This window comes from Bacillus rossius, chromosome 3 (genome assembly GCF_032445375.1).
Source record: "Bacillus rossius redtenbacheri isolate Brsri chromosome 3, Brsri_v3, whole genome shotgun sequence".
NCBI lineage: Eukaryota > Metazoa > Arthropoda > Insecta > Phasmatodea > Bacillidae > Bacillus > Bacillus rossius.
Genome location: NC_086332.1, coordinates 68,308,514 through 68,335,903, shown reverse-complemented (window position 1 = coordinate 68,335,903; position 27,390 = coordinate 68,308,514). Strand labels below are relative to the sequence as shown.

The following is a 27,390-nucleotide window of genomic DNA, read 5'->3' as shown; positions in this document are numbered from 1 at the left end:
GAAAAGTCAAAAATGAATTTAACTGACTAAACCAACAGAGACTGAAATTAAGTATCCAACTATCCAAAGACAATAAAAAGGATACACTACTGCAAACAACTCACCATGTACATAGGAGAGCCACAAAGCGTAGCTGCCATCACCCCATCCTGCAGAAACCTTGCGAACCCAAAATCCGCTGCCACACACAGAGAAAATAATTGCATACACAACACACCCTATTTAAACTACTTTACTTTTAAGTTTAATCTGAAACAATTTTACTTCTTAATTTATTTATTGTGTTCTGTGGATCCCACATAGAGTCAAACACTCAGAGATATAGAACATGTAAACAGTCACACAACACAATATAAAAACGTCCATTTATAACTCCATATATTAAAATATAATACAAGCAAATAATATTACATAAAAAATAACTGTAAAGTGTGTATATAATACTGATATGAATTATGTCTTACACTTTCATAAAGTAAATTTACTTTGATTTAAAAAAAAATTATGTACCACCCAGTTCAGTTTCAATTTATTTTTTTTATCACATTTAGATATTACGAAGTCAAAATAGTGGTGCAAGTGGCGAATGAACTCACCAATCTTGAGGCGTATCTCATGGGGCTGCGGGCACGCCTTGCCCCCACTGTGGCTCAGCAGGATGTTCTGTGGCTTCAGGTCACGGTGCACGATGCCCTTGGCATGCAGCGCTCTCATGGCCCCCGCTGTGCAGTGCAAGCCACGCCTCAGCTAATTGCCCAACGCATTCATTCTCTACCGCTCTTCCCCCACCCCTTTGACTTCCTTCCTCACTCCCTCACTCATTGTCAAACTGCAAAAAAATTTTATCTTATGCTTGACTTATTTTGAGACAATCACACAGCATGCAGTTCAATTTTTTACTAACCCCCCCCCCCTCCCCCCGGACACATGGGTGATAGAAGTTGCAGGAAACGGATAGGTACAGCACACTCTCCACTGGACTGAACTGGAGCGTCCATGCTCGAATCTGTACAATACAATTAGAAACTAAAAAAACTAGCCTCTGTTGCACCAGATTTCCCTTCAATCTCAGGTTTTCAGTCATCAAAAATCCACGTGTCCTTGGCTCGGTGAATGTGCCTACACTAAGTTGCTTAAAAGTAAAGGGAACAAATAAACAAAAGTAGCGGAATTCATACAATTTAACAAGTCTTGTATCAAAAACTATGTGTTCATTATGACAATTTTTTAAGTTACTTGCAAATAAGTATTTCTGCTGAAGAAGTGCAATGTTAAGCGATCTTGTATTCCATCAACACCACTCAAATAAAACATTGTGGAAATTTAACGAGAGAAAAATCTCCAAAATACAGACTACGTTTAACACAGGTAAAAAGAAATATATTTGATAGTGGGGCTAAACTTCCCTAAATATAAAGCCCAAGGCAAGGCTATGTTTTGGTAACCTATTTTACGTAATCTCTGAATAGTTTTTTTGACAAATTACTATTTTTTACTTGGTGGCATAAAAACTTTAATTTTACGAAAAATGTAGGAGAAACTACGTAAAATAATTACAAAAAAAAGTTCTTGGTGTGACTACAAAAGCAAAGCTTAAACTCTATTTCGTGGAAATTTTTGGGGATATAACCAATATTATTTCCCCCAGCCCAAGGACTTTGGTATTTTAATGGAGGAAACCCAAAAATTGTTTTAAATAATCAGACTAGCTTGGAATCAAAACCACATTGCAACCACAATCATAATTACACACAGTTAAAAAATACTCAACTTTAAGAATTAATTAAAACTAAGTGTCTGTAAATTTTGGTATACTGATACTGAAAGTTTTTTTTCCTGTCCAGAAATTGTTTTATGAAAACGAAATAAAATCCAAGCATGGCCACAAGTTATAAAGACGTTTTGCAAAAACTGTTTTCTTAAGTAATCACATTACACAGCGTGTTTATCAAAATTGTTAAGAATCCTTCAATTTATTTGGCAGATTTGTTTTATTGAAACAAAAGTTAAATGTATGCCAAAACTAAAGGAATGTGAGGAAATTACTGCTAACAAGTTACTTCATCACTGATCCCATAATGTCAATAACAAATGCAAATTTTGGATTTACAATCTTCCATAACACTCCAGCTAAACAAAATTTGCGTCCTTAAAAAAACTCTTTGCAGTACTACTTGGAATTGATCTTGACTGAACTTCAGACATCACTGTCAAACCATTTCCTAGAAATATTTATTTTATCTATATTGAGCAAATAATTCACTAGAAGACATTTGAATGCAACTGATGCTAAAATATTAAGTGGCAGTGAAATAATTTATTGTTTGAAGATGTATGAGTGGCAAAAGACTAATCCACTGCTCAGAGATAACCTAGCTTCTTCCAGTGTATCCTATATAAACATAAAGCTTTCTGAAAAATTGCTTTTGAACTAATCATAAAAAAACAATGTTTTCTTTCTTTTAACTGCAGCCTGGTGTTTCAAAAGAGGCCATGTAAATAACTCTAGTGACAAAAGCGACACCAGAAAAGTTTAAGTAAATAGAGAATAAATTACCAGTTTAAAATTTTTTTACGTCCTATGTACTTGAAAAGAATTGTAATTTTCACTTCATAAAGTCTTTTTAAAAAACTCATTACCAAAAAGTTTGGGATCGCTATATATTCAGAGCAGCACTATTTTAGGGGAAATACAGTAATTAGTTAGAGGTGAGATTTTGTCAGCAATAAAGTCATTAAATGAGAGGCCAAAAAATAAAATGGAACAGCAATGGAATGAAATTGGTGGGGGAAATGGAAGAACCCTGAGAAAACCTACCAAGTAACAGCAACATCAGCAACTTCCAAAAATCTAGACCAGAAAAAGAACCCGAATCACCGTAACGGGAGGCGAGTGAGCTGATTACTCAACCACAGTGACCCTGTCCTCATTCCCACCCCTCATTTCCTTGCGAGGCAGAGCCAAGCACTGGACAGGTGTGGGTAGAAATGCTCACCCAGCTGCACCAGGAACAGACGGATGGTGTCCTCGCTGAGCGTCCCCTTCACTGCAACACACAACACACCGCCGTCACTGCAACGCATCCACGCGGGCACACACACTGCCAACAGCACGCATGAGGAGCAGCACTTACCTCCCAGGTAGTCCGCCAGGTCACCTCCATTGCAAAACTGCAACAAACACGCACTTGTAGAGCACACATCCCTGCCTCCCTGCCCGTCACCAGAACCACTACCACACCACTGGCTGGCATTAACAAGTCAACTGCATGATGATTATTTCTCACGTATCACTTGCTTCCCACCAACATTGCTAGCATACAAACAAATCCTTTGCCATACAAATAAAAGTGATAATTATTATTCTTCTACTACTAAAACCACTTAAATTAAAAATGTATGCACTCAATGATAATTTCAGAAACACTTGGCAATGATAAGTTATATTATTTCCTGTACAGACTTAATTATTTTTAAATCTCCTTTTGGTAAATGCAACTAGGCATAGTTTTTAGCACAAGTTGAAACAGAACTCACCTCCATGACCAAGAAGACATTGTGAGATGTTTCCTGTGGGGAGGGGGGGAAAAAAAGCAAAAATTAGTTACAGAAGCAGACAAAATAATAGTCATGCAAGAGGCAGGGTACTGAAGAATTTCTTACCTTGCAGTCCAGAAGGGCCACCACATTCTCATGATGCAGTTCTGTGAGCTCCTGGACAAGAGAAATCCATGTTATATGATGCACCACTGCAGATATGTCTTAGGAAATAACCAGCCACATAAGAGACACCAGTCACAGAAAAGTAGTGATATTGACTACGGAAGTAGTGGAAGGGGCATGGCGAAAGTTACTGATATGATTTTGCATTAGTAAGAATTACATATTAAATCTTTATTTGTTTGTATACATATTTGAGGATACCTGTTACTGTACAATGTGTGCAGACAATCACTTAACAGGATGTCTGCAGATACCTTGTAAATCAATTTCAGGACCTTTTAATAGTATTGTTACGAATGTGAGCAAGGCCGGGACATGTGCAGGTGCAGAGCTGGCTGGCGGCTGCCGCAACATGAGATGCACTGCGCACGCCTGGAAGATAACAAGGATTGTCACTTTCCCCCCCTCCTTCCCACCAACTCCCCGCACGGTGCCCTGCCTTTGACACGTAAATGACACCGGACAGCTGGGAGTTACGCGAGCCGCCGACACGTGTTTCGAGAGATTTCTATCGTCATGTCGGTGCGGAATGATGCGACTGGCCTCGGCCGCTCTCGTGAGTTCTGGAATTGCACCGGGGCCTATATATATGCCCGAGGATGCCGGCCGGAGTGAGTCAGTGGAGTTCAGAGTGAAGTCGGGAGTTTTCCCGCGGCGGAGTTTCCGGGCGATAGAGTGGCGAAGTCCCTGAATGAAGGTTCCAGGGCGAAGAGTTCGGTTCCGGGCGATAGTGTCTCGGGCGCGGCGGAGTTCCAAGCGAAGTTTCGAGCGAGGCGTCAAGTGGGATCTCGGCGAAGGGGAAGTGCGACAGCGGCGGCGGAGTGCGGCAACAGAGTCCTGCGATGGAGGACCACGAGGGGTGCTGCGGCGAGTTGCGCCAGAGGTGCGGCCCAGCGAGGTGTGTGGATTGTGAGAAACGAGTGACTGGAGGAAGCAACATTTTTTTTAAGTACAATTGATTAATTGGCATTTTTAGATTATTAGCTAGTAATGTAAATAGTGGCAATAAATAAAACTGTGTGTGATAAAAATCTTTAATTGGGCTATCCTTTACATACCCGCAGTAAATCGTAACAGTATTTTCTTAGAACTATTTAAATCACAGAATAGTTTATATAAATAAAGCATATTTTAAACATATTATGAAATTTATCTGCTATTTGCAGGAACATACAGATTTTTAGGTTAGAAAGATAAAACCTTTTCAGAGATAATTTTCACATGATTTACGTGGTCAGACTCCAGCTATTTATATTTAATGTGCAACTATAAAATGAAGTGAGGCATCAAAAAACAAAATGCAAGTTAGCAAAAGGTTGATGGATAATAATGTTTAGTGACTTTTAGCACCGTTACTGTTTATTTCAGGACTTATATGTGACTTTCGTGACCAGCCATTCAGTTTTTTTTTTACTTTTCATTTTTTATGACCTGTAAATACACTGAGTTAAAGGCATGGACAAACACAAATAGACTGTTGATTTCCTCCAAGATGATTCCTTTTTACATTAAGTGAGCAGAATATATGAGTGCCTTCTGATAAACTTATTTTACAACTCTATACCCGGAAGGTATAGGATACCATGTTCATTTTTTTATGAAATATAGTTGGCACCATGTCCATGGTGTACATTCATTGCTCTATGTATTGGTATTAGAGCACTGATACCATAATGTTTGAAGTGAAATTTTTATATGTAAACATTATTTTGAAAATATTAATTTTTTTCTTAAAAAAATATGTCCATGAATAATGTGTTTCAGTATCTGAAGCTATTTTTATTACTTACAAAAAACTTGAAAAAAAATAAAAAATAAAGTCAAAAACTTACAGTTTCATGACATGGTGTCCTATACCTCTGAAGTACAGAACTATTTAAGGTCCTCTACGGCTGAGATTGCTAACGCATCTCGCTCATGTGACGAAAGTATAGGATCCAAAACCCAACACCAAGAAACGACTCAAATTTACATGGACTCAAGTGGTTTGGAGCCAACTTAAATCCCAGAGTTCCCATCACCATAAGCCTCTGTGCGTAACAGTGTGACGTAAAACCCTATCAAACAAAACAGCACTTTTGTAGCATCAATCTGACACTGGAACTGTAACCGTCTAAGTTTTCTGTATGCCACATTAAAAAATACTTGGTTCTGCTATATGAATTTTCTCCGTTCTTTTATCTGCTAGTCGACAGAGAGTTAGAGCTTAACAATCCTGTATTTGTCACTGTGGCCTCCGACTTGGAAATTTTTTTGATTACTTTTTCACAGATTGTACATCTTAAGAAAGAAGCAATTTGAGTTAAATATCTTCAGGTTATAAGAGACAGAAGAGCTGAAACTGTGAAGTGGAGCAGCCACAATGCACTGATTGGGAATGAGAACAAATTTTAGAACCCACTGGTTTCCTGTAGAGGTCTGCGAGTATTCAAAAAATATTTGATATTCAACGTTTTAAATCAAATATTTTTATTATTTTTTTTATTTTTCACTATTTATTACCAATAGATACAGCTAGTGGGGAAACTTTTCATTAGAAGAGTGTAACTTGAATAAAGCCAAGAAGGCTTATTGAGAAATTTGTATTGTTTTTGCAACATAGTACATACATGCTTTTTAAATAAAACAATACAAAATTATGATTACAAATTTTTAAAAATACTCTTTTCTATTTTTATGTATAATCAGTTTCATCAACAAAACACTTTTCAATCTTAAAATTAATATGGTTGTAAAAAAATGCATTAGGTTCACTATTTTTCATTTAACTGTATTTTTCAATAATTTTCTTGGATTCCTGTTAAATGTGAAAAAAAAAAAAAAAATGTTTTACTGTAATCACTCGTAAAATAATCAAGACAATCGTACAGATGTGAATATGATTAGGTTGGTGACACATCCAATAGATGATCGAACAGAGGACTTAAGTAGAGACTGCAAGTTTAGCCATTAAGTTCTATTTAATTTTGTAGACTTTTGTCGAATGTACACTCTTATAAAAAAGGTTTTGCAATACTTTAAAAAATACTTCAATAAAATACATGATTTCATGACACAGGGGTTTCCCCCCTCTTTTCTTTTATTACCCGGCGCTCTTAGCCTAATGGCCCTGCCGCCCCGGGGCCCCCACGGGCGTGGATGCGGATCACGCCGCATACGCAAACCGGAAAGGTGTCAGAGGTGCAGCTATGTCCAGGGGCTGAGGCTACCCATCCCAGCATAGACACCACCGCAGCCCCCCTGCCTCACTCAGCTAACCAGACAAGTGGCTGCATCCCTAAGCTCAAAAATGCAGCATTGCTGGCGCCTACCCAGTTCTCCCACATCTCACTGGCACCCCTCAATCACCCAGTGAACCCGTGGTCCGGTGGAGGCCTACCCAAACTCTGCCAGCTGTCCAGGCTAGTACCGGAGCTGTGTCGTCGCTCACCACGTCGACTCCGCATTGGGCTTGAGAACGGATAATTTGTGATTTTGAATTAATAGTAGTTTTTAATTAGCTGGAATATTTTTTTTTATCATTCACAGTACCTCACTTTGATTAATGCGGATTGTAGGGAGTTACTATGTATATGGAATGAATTGATTAATGTTAAATTTCTCGTAGACATCAAGGTCATTAAGCAGGCTCCCACTCCTCCAAATAGTTTTTTTCTACACTTGCCATTTCCATCAACATTTTTCAGTCACTATGAGTAGGAAACAAGAAGAAGCCAAGGATGAATGGAGCAGCGACAAAATGCGAGAACAGGAGATTCAAGAGAAACCCACCGGATCTTTTCCACTTGGGTCGACCCCTACTATGTACATACTTGTATTTAAAAAACAGGCCATCTGTAGAGCCTAATATGCCTGCTACCAGTATTTGGAAAGAGGAAACCAACTTCTTACATAAAAAGTAATAACTGTAATAAACTGATAAAATATAAATTATTTCCCACTAATAAAGTTGAAGCCTAAAAAGTAAATTTTACTCCACCTGCCCAAAATTGCATCCATTAAGTTTATTATAAAATTTTTAGTTCAAAGTCACAAACAGTAACTTCCTATATTCATTTATTGCGATAAACAGGCGTGATACTTCCTTGATGTCTACCTTATTAAGTCCTCATTTACATATATAAGCACTTGAGTGCATTGAAGTTTATTCTCCGTACTTATGAATTTCTTGATGTATTATTTATATCAGTGGTTTTATTGAAGAAACTTCACAAGGTATATTATTATTTTATGTACACGTACACTTTTAGATGTTTATTCATGTTTTATCTGCGGGAGGCATGATAGTGGGTAATTAGAATACTCGCCTCCAACCAATGCAATCGTCATTTGATGCCCGGCAGGACTGAACACGGATTATCGCAATGTGGGAAATGCATCGGACGGATGCTGCCGTGGTCTGTGGGTTTGCTCAAGGCACTTCCTTTTCACCCACCAATTCATTCCATCACTGGTCCAAACTCCATCTTATCTCACATATTCTTCAGGCTGGCTAGAACAACAGGTCTGTCCCTCGGGTAGGGCAGTTGGCTCATATATATATGAGTATCAGCCCCATTCCATCCATGTAGACCCTGCCTCAGGCAAGCAACTAGATTGTGATTTTCCTTTTTCATTTATATTTTATTGACGTAGTTCAACATGAATATTTGCACAAAAATTAAATTATAATTTCACAATCAGTTTAATAAATTGTGTTAATGATTATTTTCAACTATCTGTAACACAACTATTTTCGCAAAAGTCAGCATTTTAACAGACTTTGGTACTATGCCTACATAAACCTGAAAGAGGGTTTAGTATGCAATGGGTTCTTAGTGGCAGTAATTGCTGAGGCTGCACACTTATGTGAAGGGGGTAGTGGGTTCTAGACCACTTTCCGACATGACACACTTATGAGCACCGTGTCTGTATGTAGCCAAGTTTGCAATCCACTGCGATCATGGAGATATCATCTATGCCTAACTGTGACGCAAAACATCATTTTATTTTATGGCTCTGTAAGAAGGTATGTATTTTAGTCACTTGATGTGGATGGCCAACGTCTCGGTGGTAATGTCTGTTTACACCAACCTTTACTAAAATACCATCCTAACCCTTAGCTTACTTTATCGACCTAAAGGTTTACTAGTAGTACAACCACATAATATTGTGTATAATCATTTATACCACACAATTATTGGCTGGTGGGGGAAGACATTTAATTATTAGTGCGGAAGGTGCATGACTCCCCCCCTCCCCTCCGTGAAACAACCCACCGTGGTTGTGGCATCAGCCGTGGATATTAACTAAACAGATGCTGGTGATGTAATTCCTAATATTGCTTCCATGAATACTCTCTTAAAATCTTATTCCTCAATTGCATAATACTATAGCTTTGATTGGCCCATCCCTACCCATAATGCAACATGCATAAACCCATTAGGTACATTGTTACCGGCAAAACATTAAATTCTGTTCAGAGATACAATACATGCAGTAACTATTAGGGCCAAAATTTATTTAAAAAATAATAATAATCTTACCTTCAGGATTTTGATCTCTTTTCCAAGCAAATTTTGTGACTTTGCTAAATTTTTCTTTGTGATGCTTTTTATTGCTACCACGTAACTTGGGTTCTGAAAACAAAAGACAAACAGTTAAATCACACACAACAATAAAAGTGAAAAAATATGGAGAAGAAGAATTTTTCTTCTTTTTATGGAAGAGAGGACTCTTAACAAAACATTGCATCAAATATAAAACACATTTTCCTCGTAACATTCTGTCAGAGCAGTGGTTACACTGCGCGGTAAATATGCTGAAGGGCCGTGGTTCAAAATAGGTAGGTATATATATATATATATTTTTTTTGAAGTTATACTTCTTTAGGCACGTTATGAAAAAATAATAGTGAAATTTAAAGATGCGCATGCATCACTGTACACAAAATTAACAGGTTGAAGCTGCCCGCTAAACCGCTCATTAAGTCTCGAAAAAAAGCTACCAACAAAATAGAAATAGAACTTCTATTAGTCGCGCATGTTGGCACGCTCGTCGCCTCTGAACACTGTTTTCATATTTATAATATTTATCCACATGTTTCTAGTTTCTACATTCACAACACGTGTTTTAGTTTTATATAAGTGCAAATTATATATGTGCTAGTAAATTATATTCAGTAGTGATTTAAAATGAATATTATGATTAATATTACTTACTATTCGTAAATATTAGTAAAAAAAATTGTGCTTACCTATATACTTTTTCAAGTGCTCCAATATAATTGAGGTTAACTATCAGTATGTATTATTTGTTGATATAAATTAAAATATTATTATTTAAAATAATTAATACTAAATATTATTGATTATTAATGTTAAATATTTATTATTGGTTATTTAATATTTACAAAATAAAGAAATGAATTTAATAAAACATCTAATAAAAAATTTGTGATAAAATTAAAATCAAACATCAAATTAAAATATTAATTTTTAATATTTATTATTAAAGTGAATAAATAATAAATATTAAAAAAACTAATGAACAAATTTAATTAAAACATTTTGATAAAAATGAAAATTAATATTCATTTTCATTTTTATCAAAAAGTTTTCATTAAATTAAATAATTAATATTTAAAAAATGAATAAACTTAAATTAATTTTAATATTTATTATTAAATTTATTTATTTTCTTTTAAAATATTAAATAATCAAAAATAAATATTTAAAATTAAGAATATTATAATATTTAGTACATATTATGTCATAGGCCTATATATTTATTATTCTCTAAATTTTATTTATTTAATTTTTCAAATTTAAACAACTTTATTGACTGTTTGTCACTATCTTTTTCCAGCCCTTTTATTATTTTATTGTAATTAATTATTTGCATGCAATTAAAAACTATTTTTTAATGATGCCAAAGAAGTATAACTTCTTACGCACGTACAGGCACCCATATTTTTTTAATTCTTATATCTAACTTTTGAATTCTTCTGACACACAAAGAAAGGAATAAAAGTCTATCAACACAAAACAATTATGAAATAGCTATGTACTGTAAGAGTATTTCATATAATTAAATTATCAGCGTTACATTGATTACAAAACCATGCCGAGGGCAAAACAAAATTTACCCTAAATAAATTTCTTTAAATAGGTTTTTGCTCCATTATTTCTGATTTAAAAAAAAATCACAGTTGCACGTGGTTCGTGAGATTCTGCCATTTTTTCATGCCATGAGTGCACTAAAGACACACACAGAACTGACAGAGAAACCACACTCATTTTCAGGTGATGCCACTTGACAGACTGACTCAGGAGAGGTCCTACAACAGCTCCATAACGGTAAAAACTGGTGCTACATGTACATGATATACAACATTACGATTCCTGTTATTTTTGAGTCCCCCCTCGTATGTTGTCATCAGCAAATAAACTTCTAAAAAGTTAATCTAAAATGTCACCTGGACTGTTGTTTGCAGTATAGCACAGTTACCAACAGTCATAGAGAGCACTTCAGTACTACTTTCTTTATGGGCAAATATTAAATAAAATAGAACAAATTATTCCAGTTATAAGGAAATATGTCTGAGAACAGTAATAAAGGATTAAGAACAGAAACAATATTGGCATATAAAATTAAATAAGTAATGCAGATTGCAGGTAAGGGCACATTTTTCAAATTTTAATAAATAGCCTATTCATAGTAATTCTTATACATAATTTAAAACAGAATACTATTTATTCTAAAATTGTATTATTTGTGGCATAATTTTGGGGTTAAAAGAGCTCATGTAGTAAAATTATTTTGTTTGTCATATAATATTCACCAAAATATTAAATTATAGAAAATATTTAGTAAAAAAATTAATGCAAAATTTTCTTTAAATTCATTACTAATAGAATTAAGTTGAAATTTTGACTTGAATTCAAACAAACATTTTAAATCCTCGTTAAATGTCGAATTCTGCACCACATGCCCCTCCTAAATGAGTGTCGAGAGTGAAGAACTCCTAACAGTTTTTTTATTTTGTACATTTTGCAAAAATTAACCTTTAATGGAACAGAAATAAGTTTAAATTTTTGTGATGATACTTTGGTTCTAAAATTTGTCAGCAAGTAATTTGAAGAATTTAGTAGGAACTGAAAGTGTAATAAATTCATAAAATGTTTTCTATACAAACACACACTCTTGTTAGATTAATAATAATAGGTAATCTTTTATTTAAATGTTATATTAATACTGGGATGCATCATTAAATTCACTTTAAGTGGAAGTTTGGTGTAGATAGTATGCAATACTAGACATGTGTATTGACAAATACAATTAGAATCACATCTATTATAAATGTTTAACCTTGGTCTACAATGAGTTCATAGATTGTAAAAAGCATGAAAGTTTTAGTGATATTCACACTACATTCCATATTTCATAAATATTTCTAAGTACCAATCACAAACTAGCAATAATAAGAGTTATTTTTGAACAGGAAAATGGAACTTTTCACAGGTATATCTGTAAACGTATGTAGCTACTTCATGAATTAAAACACAAACTAAGTTTTATTGAGTTATTTAAAACAAACAATCTCTTGTTAGCACTGTTGGTCTAGTAATGGAAGTTGTAGTCGTAAGACTTGGATTATATCCTAATTATCAGATTAGCATTCTACGACTTAGAACAATAATACTCCTATTACTATCTTATGACTTTGCCTGTGACTTTCAATGTAGGTCAGACTTTACAATCCTGTAACATGTTAACTATATCTTCTATAAGGCAATAACTGTGCTACTATTTTGATAAACCATCTATATTCTCAAAGTATATTTTAAAAACTTTTAAATGTATAAATATAGAATCCAAACAATTAAATCGTAACTCTTTATGTTTATAAGGATTTTTCCATTGATGAAAAGGTCATTTTAAGGTGTATGTGTGAGCTTTCTAATCTGACTGGCAACAATGTCTGTCACTCTTCTTTTGTAGCAGGTCACACCCAATTTAGCCAATGCATTTTTTCGCATGTTTCCTTGCGTCACTTTCTGATATTCTTATAAGTTATCCAGCTAAAAATGTTTCTAATATCAAAGGTGTGTTGTGTTTACTGTAGGTAATGTTTTTACCATGTTTACCTACACACACACTGAGATCATCAGGTGAACAATTAACTAACATATCAGTGGCATGTTACCATGATATCACAATTTACATGAAACAATAAAAATCTGCATCATTAGCTCTGAAATCCACAGTTGTGGCAGAGTTGAGGGCATTTCAAGTATGTAATTTAGTACATAGTGCTGGAAAATAAACATCAATACCAGATCAAATTAATGTTCAGCTGTAAATAAATGTTTCATGATCAAAACAATTAAGTCACTAATACAAAAAAGAAATATTACTAAAATGAGTAAATATATAAAAAAAAAAACCGAACCTTCCTATGTCTTCCTTTAAAAACCACTGCAAATGCTCCATGCCCAATCAAATCTTTGTTACTGTACTCATAGTCACCTACAATTTCCATTTTACTTAATTATACACAACAATATATTCATAAAAATAAATAAATTTTTCATAAAAAGATGATAAACAAAGAAAAACACTGTTGATGGTGATAAATCAATGGCGATCAATAAACTAAAACAATTTATTAATTCTTCGGAGTGGTAATAACGAGAGAATTAATAGTTCCACACGGTTTCACATTGTTATGCCTTTTACAACACCACATCACTACGAAAATATCAACACATCGTCATTGTAAAATCCACCGCTGCGACAATCCAGCATCTTTAGCACAATATCTGTCCTTGCTTGCGATGTAAGGCTGACAAACAATAACAAAAGCAAAACAAAATAAACAAATCAGCTTTTTTAGACAAAAATAGTTTAATCAAATAAATGTTTGCCAATTTTCACACAAATAGTGGTTTAAATAATATGGAATGACAATTATTTTTCTTTTAAATGGAAACTAACTATAATAATTTGAGTACCAAATGAGTAGTGACAATTTTCGCAACTTTTACGTTTGGGGCACCAGTTATTGCAAACTCTGAATATTAAAGAACCAAAGGGGGGATCATAATCATTGTGTAACACCAAATGTTTAATGAACAGTGAAATTTTAATAAAGAACTACACAAATTGAATTGGAGCGAATAACATATAAAAACCGTGAGTTTTGTGATTTAGCAAGCAAATTAGCAATAATGTAGTTTTCACCAAAGATAAGTAAATGGACCAAATGGAACTTAAGCGATACTTCTTGAAGCTGGCATTCACTAAGCAATATGACGCCTGTGTAGCTGAGAAATTGTTTACTTGAACAGCTGTTTTAATCAACAAACACACGTGTTATACCTAAAAAACCAATATTTTGGACGGTTAATTAAGTTAGTATAGCTACATTAAAAAAAATTGCGATATTGTGTAAATGGTTTGTTGGGTCAGGATAGCTACATATTAAATTAGAAATTCCTAAACAACCATTAAAATTATTTGACCATATTTTTAATGTACCTATATAAACCTAATATAACCAACCATCCGAAATTTTGTAAAGTAGGTATTCATAATGTAGCTAACCTAACCTAATCGACCATTAGTTATCATGAGTTGATCAAAACAAACATACACGGACACACGGCATAAAATAAATGGCGGCGTCTGCACCAATATACAGGAATGTTAATAATTAATCATAAACATCGATTTCTCCTAACGAGTTGGAATTTCTAATCTCCACAAAATGTGTTAAATAGAAGAAATTTTGTAGTACGAAATAAAAGTATTGCCCTTTTTTTTTATTTTTTTTTTTCAAGGAAGAGGGACTAGTCGTGATAATTACCCCTTCAACATCAATAATCAGTTCCATCATTATCTACCTAACCCAGATGTAGTTTAAACAAAAAAAGGTAACTGCATGATTTCTATTCGTTTACGTATCCATAAATTCAAACTATGCCTTCAACCTTGAATCCTCCTCTCCAGCCAACAATTCAGGGTAGCCATCGCCCACACTATTATCTCGTTATTAAACAATGAATCCATCCAACAGTTATTAACATTTGATGCATAACACTGCTTTTTCAATACCGTCTGATTACATTTGGTCCTACGGAATTGCGACATTGTCTAGTGCATCTTAAATATCATATAGATAGCAACTAATAGAGCCGATAAAAATAGTATTTCACTAAAATAATCAAACACAATTTACCTGTAAAAGGTTATCTTCTTTTGCTTTTCCTTCAGTAACTGGCTCCCAGTTTTCCTAGAACTTCTGTTCACATAACCATATGCAACACACGATGCCATAATATATAAATATATCATGCTTTATAGATTGTCACACGTGTTCAAAATCACACATTCTACTTCTAAAACAACCAAACTTTTGAGAAATTACAACAGATTCACCTACAACACTTAAAATCCAAATTAACTATATATAATGACACCACCTGTCAGAGTTCCCTCTGGTCGCACAGGCCATTATGTGTCCTCAACACCTGATAAGGACGAGTGTAACAAACACACCCACACGGGCCGTGGAGAGTGAGTTAGGGCATTGCACCGAAAAATGTGACGGTAGTCACTGCCGGCTGTGTTGTGCACAGCCGGGTGTGGCAATCTGACATCGAAACATAGTGCACATTTAATTGTAATTCAGAGAAAAACTAAAACTTTTTATGTCTTTAAAATTCCTAAATAATTAATTCATGTTGATCCAGGTGCTTTTGTGTTATAACGCTGGCCGTCACCATCTTCCCGCACTCCGTAACTTTCCGCGGGAAATCGAGCCCTCTCTGGCCGGGTTGCCAGCGAGCGGAGTCAGTCGCCGTCAAGCACTCATCAGGGATGGCAGTCCCACGCATGTGGAGCCTTCACTTTCGCAACAAAACCAACATGTAGTGATGCCGTCGTCGGTGCTACCTCTGAGAGCACAGGTCATTGTGTGTCCTCAACACCTGAATTAGAGCCAGTGCTACGAACACGCCCGCGTGTGCAACATAGAGTAGGGGGGAGCAGTGCCTCGAACGGCGTGACGTAAGTAACGGCCGGCTGTGTGTACGATGCGGCCGGCCGGGTGTGGCAATGCGTAACAGTACACAGAGCATATACAATATAAATTACAAACATTAACTAAAACTTTTGATGTATCTAATATTCCTTAATATTTAATTAATTGACGTCGTACCGACCGAAGGCCATTAGTCATTGTAAATGCTATTGGTTCACAAAACTTGCCGGCATCATCTTCCCGCGCTCCCTAATTTTCCGTGGGAGATCGAGCCCTCCCTGACCCCGTTGCCAGGGAGGAAAGGTAGTAGCCTTCCAGCACTCACCAGAGCCGGCAGCTCCGCGCACGTGGAGCCTTCACTTCTCGCGCCAAAATCAGCATGTAGCTTCAATAGGTAATATTTCCGAATCCGTTTTCATCTGCTCCACGGCCGGCCATAAATCGACCGTATGACGTGTCATGCAGTTCTTCAGTAAATATGTGCGACTCGACTACGAGTCGTTTTAGTGTAATACGTATTTTTTTGTGTTTTGGGCAGGCCGCCGAGGTGCCTGCGCTTCACGCCTTAATCGCTCCGACAGTTGAATTGAACTTTGCCCACGCGGGGTGGCATTGCACCTAAAGCGAACATTGCCTCTCTAACGCATCAGTACCTGGGGCATGCCGCGGTCGCGGGTGAGTTACCACATCAGGTACCACCGCGCCCGTACCCAGCTTAACGTGGCTCCACGCCACCACGAGGACGAACTCTCTTTTATCATTTAATTCCCTTGAACAGGACCGCAGCGACAGTATCATCTCGAGCTCCGGGACATTTCCATCGTAAGCTTTATCACCGGGTTTAAATGTTAGTGATAGTTTTCGCCATCAGCCATGTGTAGTGTTTAATTTCAGTGTTTTGTCTAAGCCATTTAATAAGTGACTAGTGAACTATCCTTGTATCTCACTGTCCGGAATACCACTTCTTAACAACTTAATTCGCCACGCGCCTACATCGTCGTCACTGTCACTCTCAGGATAGCCTGCGTCCCTCAGTGTGGTAGTCCTCCGGATTCCGCCAGACATGAATCAGTACCGCCAATCGAGGGCTTTGTGTGCGGAGATGAAAAGGTAGACGATGATAGGGCCAGTTACGTGAAGATGTACTGTACAAGGTGAAGTACTGTTGACGTCGTACCGACGCTACCTTCAGCCGGTTCTCACCCGATCAGTGACCCTCCCGTTCGGAGTGCGCCCCAGCCACATCCGGAACGAGTCAAGTGAGGGATTCGCTACCTGACCTACGTAACAATTAAAACATAAGATGCTAATTACCAGGATATTTGTCAGTGCCATTAAATGAAATCCAGGATCTCATCAGTGTTAATGCTTATAAACAACAGTCTTCCATGTGACTATATTTTCAAACAGTTAATTATTAGTGATAGAAATATTAAGCCCTCAGCAAACAGTTTCCGGGTACTAATTTTTAATTAAGTACCTGGAAGGATGTATTATATAAAATTATAACTTTAAGATAAAATAAAGGTCTTGGCGCGCGGCACGGATGGGGGGGGGGGGGGGGGACGAGTCCTCCCACCCCCGCGTGGCGGCCATCTTCGGCAGTCTCCGAACACTCGCGGCCGGGGCGGACGTGTGTCCCGTGAGTAGCTTACACTTTAAGTGCACCGATAAGTCTTTATGTTCATTAAGTAAATATATGACAACCTCGCTTTACCGCTGCTCACGTGTCCCCGGAACATTTTCGGCAGAGCCGGGCCTATCCCGACCGCTTTAACAAACACCCTGCGCAACCGCGTCACGGGTTAACTCACGGTACTGGCCACCTCCAGTAACCATACCGATTCGCGAGACTGCCGCAGAGATTAGGGTAGTTGAGTAACGGAATCATGTAGTGCTATGTAGTGATATGTCGTAAACGTGTACCAGTGCTGTGTGTCAAGCGTGCATAACGGCGCATTATTACAATAATTCAGTCCAACTCGTGTGTAATTTCAGTGTCACATGTATAGGTATGCAGTCTCCTACACTGCTTAAGGCGCATACTGTATCCACTCAGTAAGCCAATCACCACCGTAAGTCGACGTACCTAGCAGGGCACGCTGGGGCAGCGAATCCACGAACCTCCTCACGGTCTAGTTCTTCCAAGCTAGCCTGGTGCCCACCGAACAACGAATCTAAAGCTACGCCCTTAGCCCGCTAGGCATTACCCGTAACTATTCCATAGGGATGGGTGGCGGCAAAGTATTGTGTGACACATCAATACAACCAGTTACGTTTACGTGTGCTTTTAATAGTTGCGGCATCCTGGGTGGCCAAAACAGCCCAAGGGGCCCTTTGTCGACGCATCCCTGCCTGCAGCCACGAGGCAAAGATCTCCGCCCTCGTGACAAAATTCTTGTTCACGTAATTTGAATATAGTAATTTTAAGACAGGCAGCGGGGACGGCGTCAGTAGTTTTCAATAGTTCATTCTTTTAATCCATTTTCATCCGATTCACGGCCGGCCCAAAACCAACCGTGCGAGCTTTCGCGCGGTCCTTTACTTATTGTTTGTGGCTCAAGTATGAGCAGTTTTTATTATAATTCGGAAGTACTTTTATTAAGGGTATCATGCCAATGTGCCCGCGTTTCACCCTGTAATACCTCTGCCAGTAGTTTGGACTTTGTCCACGCGGGGTTGCTAAATAGCTAAATTCATTCAGTGACATTTACTAATCACTCAGTTTCTGGGATGTGCCGCGGTCGCATGTGAGTTCGCTGTGCCCCGATACTGCCGCGCCCGCACCCAGCATTCGTGTCCGCTACGCCACAGCGAGGACGGACCTTTGGTAACAATGTTAATCTAACCTGAACTGTGTTTATGTAACTAATTCACTTCGCTCTGCAGAACAATTCCATATCAGATTTTAGCCTACGGTAATAATCGTAGTATTAGTTTCAGCTATCAGCCACATGTGTTATCTACCTATGCCAAGGGCGTGACATGTGTTGAGGTAGCCGCCCCGTGTAATTTCGCAACTAAATAGTCATGGACATTCACTTGCTTCGCTATCTGGCGTATTCTTAATCGCAGCCTCACGATGCGTCACGCGCCATCATCTGTCCTATCGCTAGTTTCAGGATAGCATGCAACCCCCGGTTGGTTATTTCCGTGACATTCCGCAAGCCATGAATCAGTGCCGCCATTCGAAGGCTGCGTGTGCGGAGATTAAAAGGTAGACGATGATACGGCCAGTTATGTGACTGCGCCATGTACCATGTTATATATTGTACTATGTGACGTGTGAATAAATTAAGTTATATTCACGTGTATTTCCCTTAATCGTCACGGCATCCTGGGTGGCCTAAATAGCCCGGGGAGTCCTTTGTCAACGTGTCCCTGCCTGCCACGAGGCAAAGAACCCCGCCCTTGAGTTAAAATTCTAAATTGCCACAGCTTAAATTCACTAATTCTAAAACAGGCAGCGGGGACGGCGTCAAATTGGCGCCCAATTTGGGGCTGAGACTAGCGGTAGGGAAGATGATGGCGCGTGACGCGTCGGGAGCCTGCGATTAAAGATGCGCCGGACGGTGAAACAAGTGAATGCCTATGACTAACTAATTAAAATACCTATAAATTAACCTAGATGAATAATGGAGTTACAAAAGTACGCAGGGCGGTTTCTTCCACACTTAGCACACTCTTTGAATAGGTAGATAACACACGTGGCTGATAGCTGAAGCTAAGACTAGAATTATTACCGTAGGCTAAAATCTGACATGGAATTCTTCTGCAGCGCGAAGTGAATTTGATACAGAAATACAGTTTAGGTTAGATAGACATAGTTACCAGAGTTCTGTTCTCGCTGTGTCTTAGCGGACACAAATGCTAAGCGTGGGAGCGGCTGTACCAGGGCACGGAGCTATTGAACACTACATGCTGGTTTAGGCACGAAGGTGAAGGCTCGGCATGCTGAGTGCTTGACTGTGACTGACTTCGCTCCATGTCAACCTAGCTAGGGAGGGCTCGATTTCCCGTGGAAAGTTACGGAGCACGGGAAGATGGTGACTGTCAGCGTTGTAACACAAAAGCACCTGGAATAACCTGAATTAATTATTAAGGGATTTTAAAGACATAAAAAGTTTTAGTTTTTTATCTGATTTACAATTAAATGTGCACTATGTTTCGATGTCGCATTGCCACACCCGGCCGGGCGCGTCGCAAAACACAGACGGCTGTGACTAGCGTCACGTCGTTTGTTGCACTGCCCTAACTCACTCTCCCCGGGCTGTGTGTGAGTGCTCGTTAGACTAGTCCTAATCAGGTGTTGAGGACACATAACGGCCTGTGCGACCAGAGGGAGCACTGACAGGCGGTTTCAATAAATTAACAAACTTTCAACTACTCGTAATGTAATCAAATGGCAAAATCAACGATGTTATTCACTAAGCAGTATGGCGGACCTTCCCCCTTGTCCTCACTCTTTTTACTTATACCCCTCATCAAGACAATGTGTTTATGTTCCATCAGGTCAATTTACTTTTCTCTGGTTTTCACATTTTTAACGTTATCTATGGGCTACCTTCGATGGAAACAAAGAGATATCTACTCTTCTAGTACTTTATTTACTCTATGGAGATATCAAAATTAAATTGATTTGACGTAAATATTTGGTTTTATCGCGAAGGCATAAAAGGCCCTGTCACACTGTCAAATATATTCTATCCAATAAATTGGACAACAAAATTTGAAGGGTGATTTTGGATGAAATACGTCTTCAAATATATTGTATTCAATATTATTTGACGAGCAATGTAAAATATATTTGAAGTCATTTCACACTATCAATTTTCTTTGAGTGAGCTCGTTTTACCAAACATTCTGTAGAGAACTGTAAATGACAGTATTTAGAATCACAAACAAATTTTGGGTCAAGGAACGCGGGCTTTTTTAAGTAGGTTATATTCCAATTTAGGTATATTGTGATCATACACAGTTTAAAATTTACGTTTTCCAGGTGTTTGCAATGCCTGCATTAAGAGCATCAAAGTGTTTCAAAAGCTGTAGCTGTAATTGAAATTGTAGCAAGTCTCAGTAAACTAGAAGAGAAATTTAAGAAAAGGAAACGCAGATGGTGGACGAGACAGTGGATACTTTCCCGGCAAACAAATGGTGTTTTACCCCTTTTTGTTATGAACTTCGATACGAAGATGCCGATTCATTTCCGAACTATGTAATAATGGATTCTGAAAGTTTTGATCTTCTTCTTTCAATTGTGGAATCTCGCATTGCAAAGAAGGATACTCATTTGTGCCAGTCTATACCAGCAAAGCAGAGGCTGGCAGTTACATTAAGATTTTTGGCGACAGGGGAATCATTTAAGTCCCTTATGTTCTCTACAAGTATTCCACACACCATCTCAAAATTTTTACCTCAAATTTGTAGTGCAATTTATAGTGCTCTTCAAAAACAATATTTAAAGGTATGTTTAGTAAGAATAAAACATATAATTAAATGTAAATCTGCAAGTAGGCACATCCCTTCTCATTCCCGCTTATTTTCTCACCCAACTAGCTGCTGTTGTATGGACACTTTCACTTGTATTTCATCAAAATTGTTCCTATACTTTAAAGTGAATGTGTTAATTTTTGCTGTGTTTAGAAATTGGCAATTTTGTTTTGTTTTGAATTAAGTGTATTTACTGTTACAAACCTCAACCTGAGCCTTTAAGCTAACTTCACCTCAGTCACATTATCTCTTTAAAATAATTTTTTAACGAGATATTAGACCAGGTATGCTTGTTTCGTACAGCCTGGGAAGTACGTATAGGCTTACTGACAAGGATCTGCTACACAAATTTTTACATTCACGAAAAATGGTATTACTTTCAAAACTTAAATAATAATAATTGAACACGTAGGCAGAATTTTAATATTTCTAGGCCTTTCTTGCAAATCACCAGAGCTACTTGCTTACTCAGAGATGCTGCTTTAACATAAGTCAAGTACCATCTATTGTCAGGAAATTATGAGTCTATATTCCAGAAAATTCCAGACAATACTTACAGAGTAGCAGCTATTGTGAAATAAGGAGAACAATGACTTATAAGAAAGATTGATTGGGTAAGCCAAAATAATTTTAGTTACATTAAGTCTCTGAATTGAAATATTTTAAAATTTATTTTAGGTGTTATTAATTTGGATTTGAAGGTAAAAGTTCCGAAATGCATATCCTAGTTTTGATACCTCATTCCTGATGGCACATTTTGTACGCAATGCTTGCTGTTTTAATTTAGTGTATCAACAATACCTGAACATAAGCAAAACTGGTATAGCAATCAAATAATGATCGTAAGTTGAATAGATGTTTTCTGGTTTAAGGACCATAATATTCCAAAACTACAGTAACTTCTTTTAGTCAAATATATTAACCTGCACTTCCGTACATACAGATTCAATTGGAGGAAAATATACAATAACCATTATTCCAGCAGGAAATAAAATAGTATTAATTCAATTACTGCATTTAATTCCCATTCGCCATTGCTGATATTTAAACTATTACACTTCGGAAACGGAAACAAAAGCGGCCGTTTTATTTTAGATAACTCTGATTGGCTGATCCCATCCAACATCCAACATATTTTAGAACCAGTCCTATACGTAAAATATTTGAAGGAAACTCAATCTCTCAAATAAACATGGCTGCGATAGTGACGTTTAACGTGACGTCACAACCCTCAAAGATATTGGATCCAACATATTGGAAGGTGTTGGAAGCTAAAATTTGACAGTGTGACAGGGCCTTAATATGTCAAAAGAATAGAGGTGTAAAAGTAACGAAAAAATGTGTACCCGTATGTATTCGTTACTATAACAATTAGTACTCGTTACTTTCGTATCGTTACTCGTTACTTCTGATACCGCATGACATGGCACATGCTATGTTATGTAACAGCATCGTATCGAGTCGTATTTCGTACGCGTACAGTATGACGTCGCGTAAATAAAAATAAATCGAATATAAACAATTAAAAATATTTGATAATTAACAGCTTTTGTTAACCAAGAAACAATTAACTCTCATTAGAGCGGCTTTATTATAATATATATTTTAAGATAAGAACATAAAACGTGAAAATACGCGATTATAAAAAACAAAAACATACATAGTTATAATTTGTAAAAAATACTTTCTTACGTTGTTTCTGTTCGAATCTAAAACTTGTCTACACACACAATACCTTTAATAAACAGTAAAAAACTTGGACGACGAATTTCCAAATTATACTTTTATTAATAAACAAACATCGTTCTTTGTAACGAATACGCGCGTGCATGCGTGAAACATACGAAAGATGCGAGTAACGAAATGCATTCGTGTGTAACGTTTCGTTACTCGTTACTAGATGCCGCACCCGTTACTCAGTAACGAATACATACGGTTTGCTACAGCTCTACAAAAGAATTGAAAGACGTGCCAGGAAGATAGAAATGGAAATGTAAGTAACTTATAATTTTCTATTTTCATAAAACCATAATTGATGAATTAATATATTTTTGTGCAAATCACTTTCTAAGGGTAATATGAATTTAAGATAATTATTCTGGAGAGCCACTTTTCTGAGAAAAAAATTCTATAATTTTGAGTTGTGTGAACGATAGGTTAGTTTTTCTGCATTATATATATATATAAATTTGCACGGTTGGTTAGCTACATTAAAAACATTGTTGAATAGTAACGATTTGTAAGTAATTGTTTAACATAATATCCATTATTAGAAATTTGTAATATAACTTTTATGCTAGCTAAATATTATACATATATTACATAAATTTTGTAACCATGTTGACTAGCCGTATATTCAGAGAGCCACTGCTCATCAACTGAGTCTATTGGGTGCTAAGAAAATAAAATAAAATAAAATGGGGTAAATATGTATTGTACGGATTAGCGCCAAAAAAAATCGTACAAATATGAAATAACTTTCATTACATGCTCTTTTACGTCCTCTTTTCAAAACCGACTGCGGAGATTAAAAATTCCAATTACTTTTGGAGATATCGCCGTTCTTATTTTGCAATACAAGCCCTATGTAATCATTCAACAGACGCAATTTTATTTTTTGCCGTGTGTGCGTTTATGCCTAAATAACAGAAATTTTCCATTATGTAAGGTTAGTTACATGATAAATACTTCAAAATAAACGGAAATTAAAAATAATATCAATTAATTTTACTCGTATAGTTTTAAGTATTTATAATGTAACTGACCTGACATAACAAAACGGGACAAAGGTAGATTAGGTCAGGTCAGCTACATTATAAATACTTTAAAACTAAACAACCATTAAAATTAATTTTTATTATTTTTAATGTCCGTTCAGTTTCAAAGTATTTATACTGTAGCTGACCTGACCTAACAAACCGGGAAAAAGGATGAACAGTAGGAACTCACGTAATTTTCTTTTTACGTGATGTAGTCGTTCAACTACGTCGCGAAAAAAAAAAAAAAATCATACTTGTAAACAAGCAACAATGGTGAAACGCGGGAAGCCTACGATTCACTCAACTTTCTGGACATACCCGAATACTCACGTTGGCAAACCTTCTTTCAACAGACGAGAGGCAAACGCCCAATCGTGCATCTTCGGTTTTTTTTTGTTTATTGTAAATAAATATGCAACTCATGAAAACTAATGGTCAATTAGGTTATGTTAGCTACATTATAAATACTTCAAAACATTGTGGATGGTTGATTTGGTTAGGATAGCTACATTAAAAATACTGTGAAATCATGTAAACGGTTTCCTAGCGCTGGATAGCTACATATTAAAAAGTTATTTGCTAAGCAACCATAAAATGATTTTACAGTTTTTTTAATGCAGCTATACTTACCTAATATAACCAACCATCCACAGTGTTTTAAAGTATTTTTAATTACTTCTTGCTAATTTTAAGAAAAAAAAGGCTTGCCAACGTGAGTATTCGGGTATGTCCAGAAGGATGTGTGAATCGTAGGCTTCCCGCTGAACTCCGCATCAGTGCACAGCATGAAAATTAAAAAAAATTCCATATCTCCTAAAGTATTTGGAATTTCTGATCTCCGCCGGGTTTAATGAAAAGAGGAAGTTAAAGAGCACAGAATAAAGGTATTTTCGGATTTTTAATTTTTTTTTTGAAAAAAATTGCCAAAAAATGAATATTAAAAAATTCGATATCTCCAAAAGTAATTGGAATTTTTTATCTCCGAAGGCGGTTTGAAAAGAGGACGTAAAATAGCATATAATGAAAGTTAATTTATATTTGTACGATTTTTTTTGGCGCTAATCCGTACAATACATATTTACCTAAAATGGTTGTTTAGGTTAAGTTGCTACATTTCATTTTGTTAATGCAAACCAGTTGTACAGACAGTTTCATAGTATATTTAATGTAGCTAACCTGACATATCCAACCTTTTACACTATTTAAAGTATTTTAAATCTTACTAACATAGCCAAACCAACTGTCCATAAGTTACTATTATAAAGTATTTTTGTAGCTAATGAAACATTACGATCATCCTGCATTACAGTATTTGTAATATGAAACCCTACCTAACCAGCTATTACAATGTGTAACTACTCAAAGTATCCCTACCCCCTCTTAGGGAATAATTCATAAACATATTAGGAAATAAAAAAAAAGGAATTTAGAATTTTAATTTTTAATTATCAATTTTTAATTTTTAATTTTAGAAAAGTGGCTCTCCTTTAGAATTACCTAATTTAATTTCTCTGTAACTGCAGACCTTGTACCGCTGATATTATACAAAAAATGAATAATTAAATACTTGAATTTACAATTAATTTCTTACGTTGCCATGTTTTGATGTAATTGTGCAGCTGAGACTGTTTTCAATGGGATATTGACCTGATTCTGTTGTCACTGCCCTAGTGTTTACGTGATACTAGCTCTAACATGATCCTGTGGTTCTTCGGAGATCATTAGGAATACAGCATAGCCGAGATCATTTTCTAAAAGACAGGGATATTAAATGTCAGTATGTTAAGGTAGGGGCCAAGACTGTTTTCAGCCCTAATCTATTTTTCTCCCGGATTGTGCCTAATTATGGTGAAAACAATCTTGGTCACAGTAATAAAGTAATGACATTAAACATCCCGGTTTTTTTTAGAAAACATGTCTCGGCTATGCTATATTCGTAAGTGACCTCTCGAGAACCACAGGATAATGTTGCAACTAGTATCAAATAAACAGTATTGCAGCGACAACAGGATCAGACCAATCTTTAATTTAAAACTGTCTCTGCTACTCTAATAAAGCACATCAAAAATTGACGTCACTATAGCTAGCACAGGTGAACAGTAAAACCGTTAATTCTGTGCAAACCAAACATGAAGAAAGAAATAACACATGCCTGTGTAGGAGGTGGGTACATTTTCTTGGCTGTGAGCAGAAAATTATGTAGTGTTGGTGTTGAGGAAACATGAATTTGGCGAGATATCCAACATAATGAGAAATGCATCAACCAAATTGAAGTACGTTCTGCCTCACATCACGCCAAACTCTTCTATTCTCAGGTAGTTCACCCCTGTATCAGGATCAACAAAATTCATTCTATGATTCACCTGGTGGTCAACAAAGTTAACTTACGCTCTGAAAAACAAATGAGCACACCAACAGTTGCTAATAATTATGGTTCCAGGTAAAATGAATTCTTCAATCATACGCAGGAGAGTTCTACTAAAGTCTTTGACAGGAACAAGACAAATGTTTGGTATTTCTCTCAATTCTGCTGAAAATCCACTGCCCCTGGACAACTTGACCCTTATTATGTTTACATTTAAGTACCTATTTTTGCTTCATCTATCTTTACAACTGTACTCTAACTACCCAATTTACCTTCAGACTGATCCATACTCAATTCGATCATCACCTCTTGACAGTAGGAAATCAATCTGGCGGTTGAAGGTTTACATAACATTATCTGTGAATATAACTTGTCTGGGGAAATTTCAGTTAAAAACAAATATAAATATTTGATCTTAATTATAGTCTTTATTGAAAGATTACTTTGCAAAAACCACATGCTATGTTGTTATTATCACATGAATATTTTAGTCACCTGTTGACAACGTAACCATTCACTGTCCTCAACCAAATTAATAACTGCACTTCACCTATACGATCAGCTCTTTTCAAAAATTAGTGGATAGAAACATCAAAAACATGCTGAGCAAAGAGATGATATCATAGTAAGCAAGTATAGATGTTTATGGAGTTAATGGAGCTTTTCTTAAGGAAGGGAAATGAATGCATACAATTATTTTTTTATTATTTAGCATCTATAATAAGTGTTCGAGCACATACATCAACATTCAAACCGACGCCATGATGATGCGTAACTGTCCGTTTAGTCCGAAGATCGCAGCACTGTCCCAAGGTCCAACAAGTGGTGCAAGAAGGCACCAAGTCGCACAATTAAAAAAGTACACAGCAACCCTCAACATTCCGCCCATCGAAAATAAGTATTTTCATAATCACCAGGTAAACATCTAAGCAAAAAAAACTACTCCACTCTACGGCATCCCTAACAAGAATGTGAACTAGCCAAGAACTAGTAAGGTTAGTTCATGGGCAATGGGCAAACTTTAGCCA

The 27,390-nt window shown here is 36.6% G+C and overlaps 2 protein-coding genes across 3 annotated transcripts in view; one reads left to right on the top strand and one right to left on the bottom strand.

Annotated features, from left to right (window-relative positions):
• LOC134530849 (serine/threonine-protein kinase ULK2) overlaps positions 1–13,663 on the bottom strand; it is a 90,741-nt gene extending 77,078 nt beyond the window's left edge. For both annotated transcript variants that reach the window (XM_063366103.1, XM_063366104.1), the window contains exons 1-8: positions 13,157–13,663; positions 9,249–9,341; positions 3,664–3,714; positions 3,538–3,570; positions 3,135–3,171; positions 2,997–3,047; positions 597–722; positions 105–178 (exon numbers count right to left, since the gene is read on the bottom strand). In XM_063366103.1, coding sequence (XP_063222173.1) covers positions 105–178; positions 597–722; positions 2,997–3,047; positions 3,135–3,171; positions 3,538–3,570; positions 3,664–3,714; positions 9,249–9,341; positions 13,157–13,246 — 555 coding nt within the window. In that variant the 5' untranslated portion in view covers positions 13,247–13,663. The remainder of the gene's footprint in view (positions 1–104; positions 179–596; positions 723–2,996; positions 3,048–3,134; positions 3,172–3,537; positions 3,571–3,663; positions 3,715–9,248; positions 9,342–13,156) is intronic.
• A 9,308-nt stretch (positions 13,664–22,971) lies between these two features.
• The window catches only part of LOC134530847 (DNA-directed RNA polymerase III subunit RPC9), a 34,397-nt gene continuing 29,978 nt past the window's right edge, over positions 22,972–27,390 (top strand). Inside the window, exon 1 of the mRNA XM_063366101.1 lies at positions 22,972–23,231. Coding sequence (XP_063222171.1) covers positions 23,224–23,231 — 8 coding nt within the window. The 5' untranslated portion in view covers positions 22,972–23,223. The remainder of the gene's footprint in view (positions 23,232–27,390) is intronic.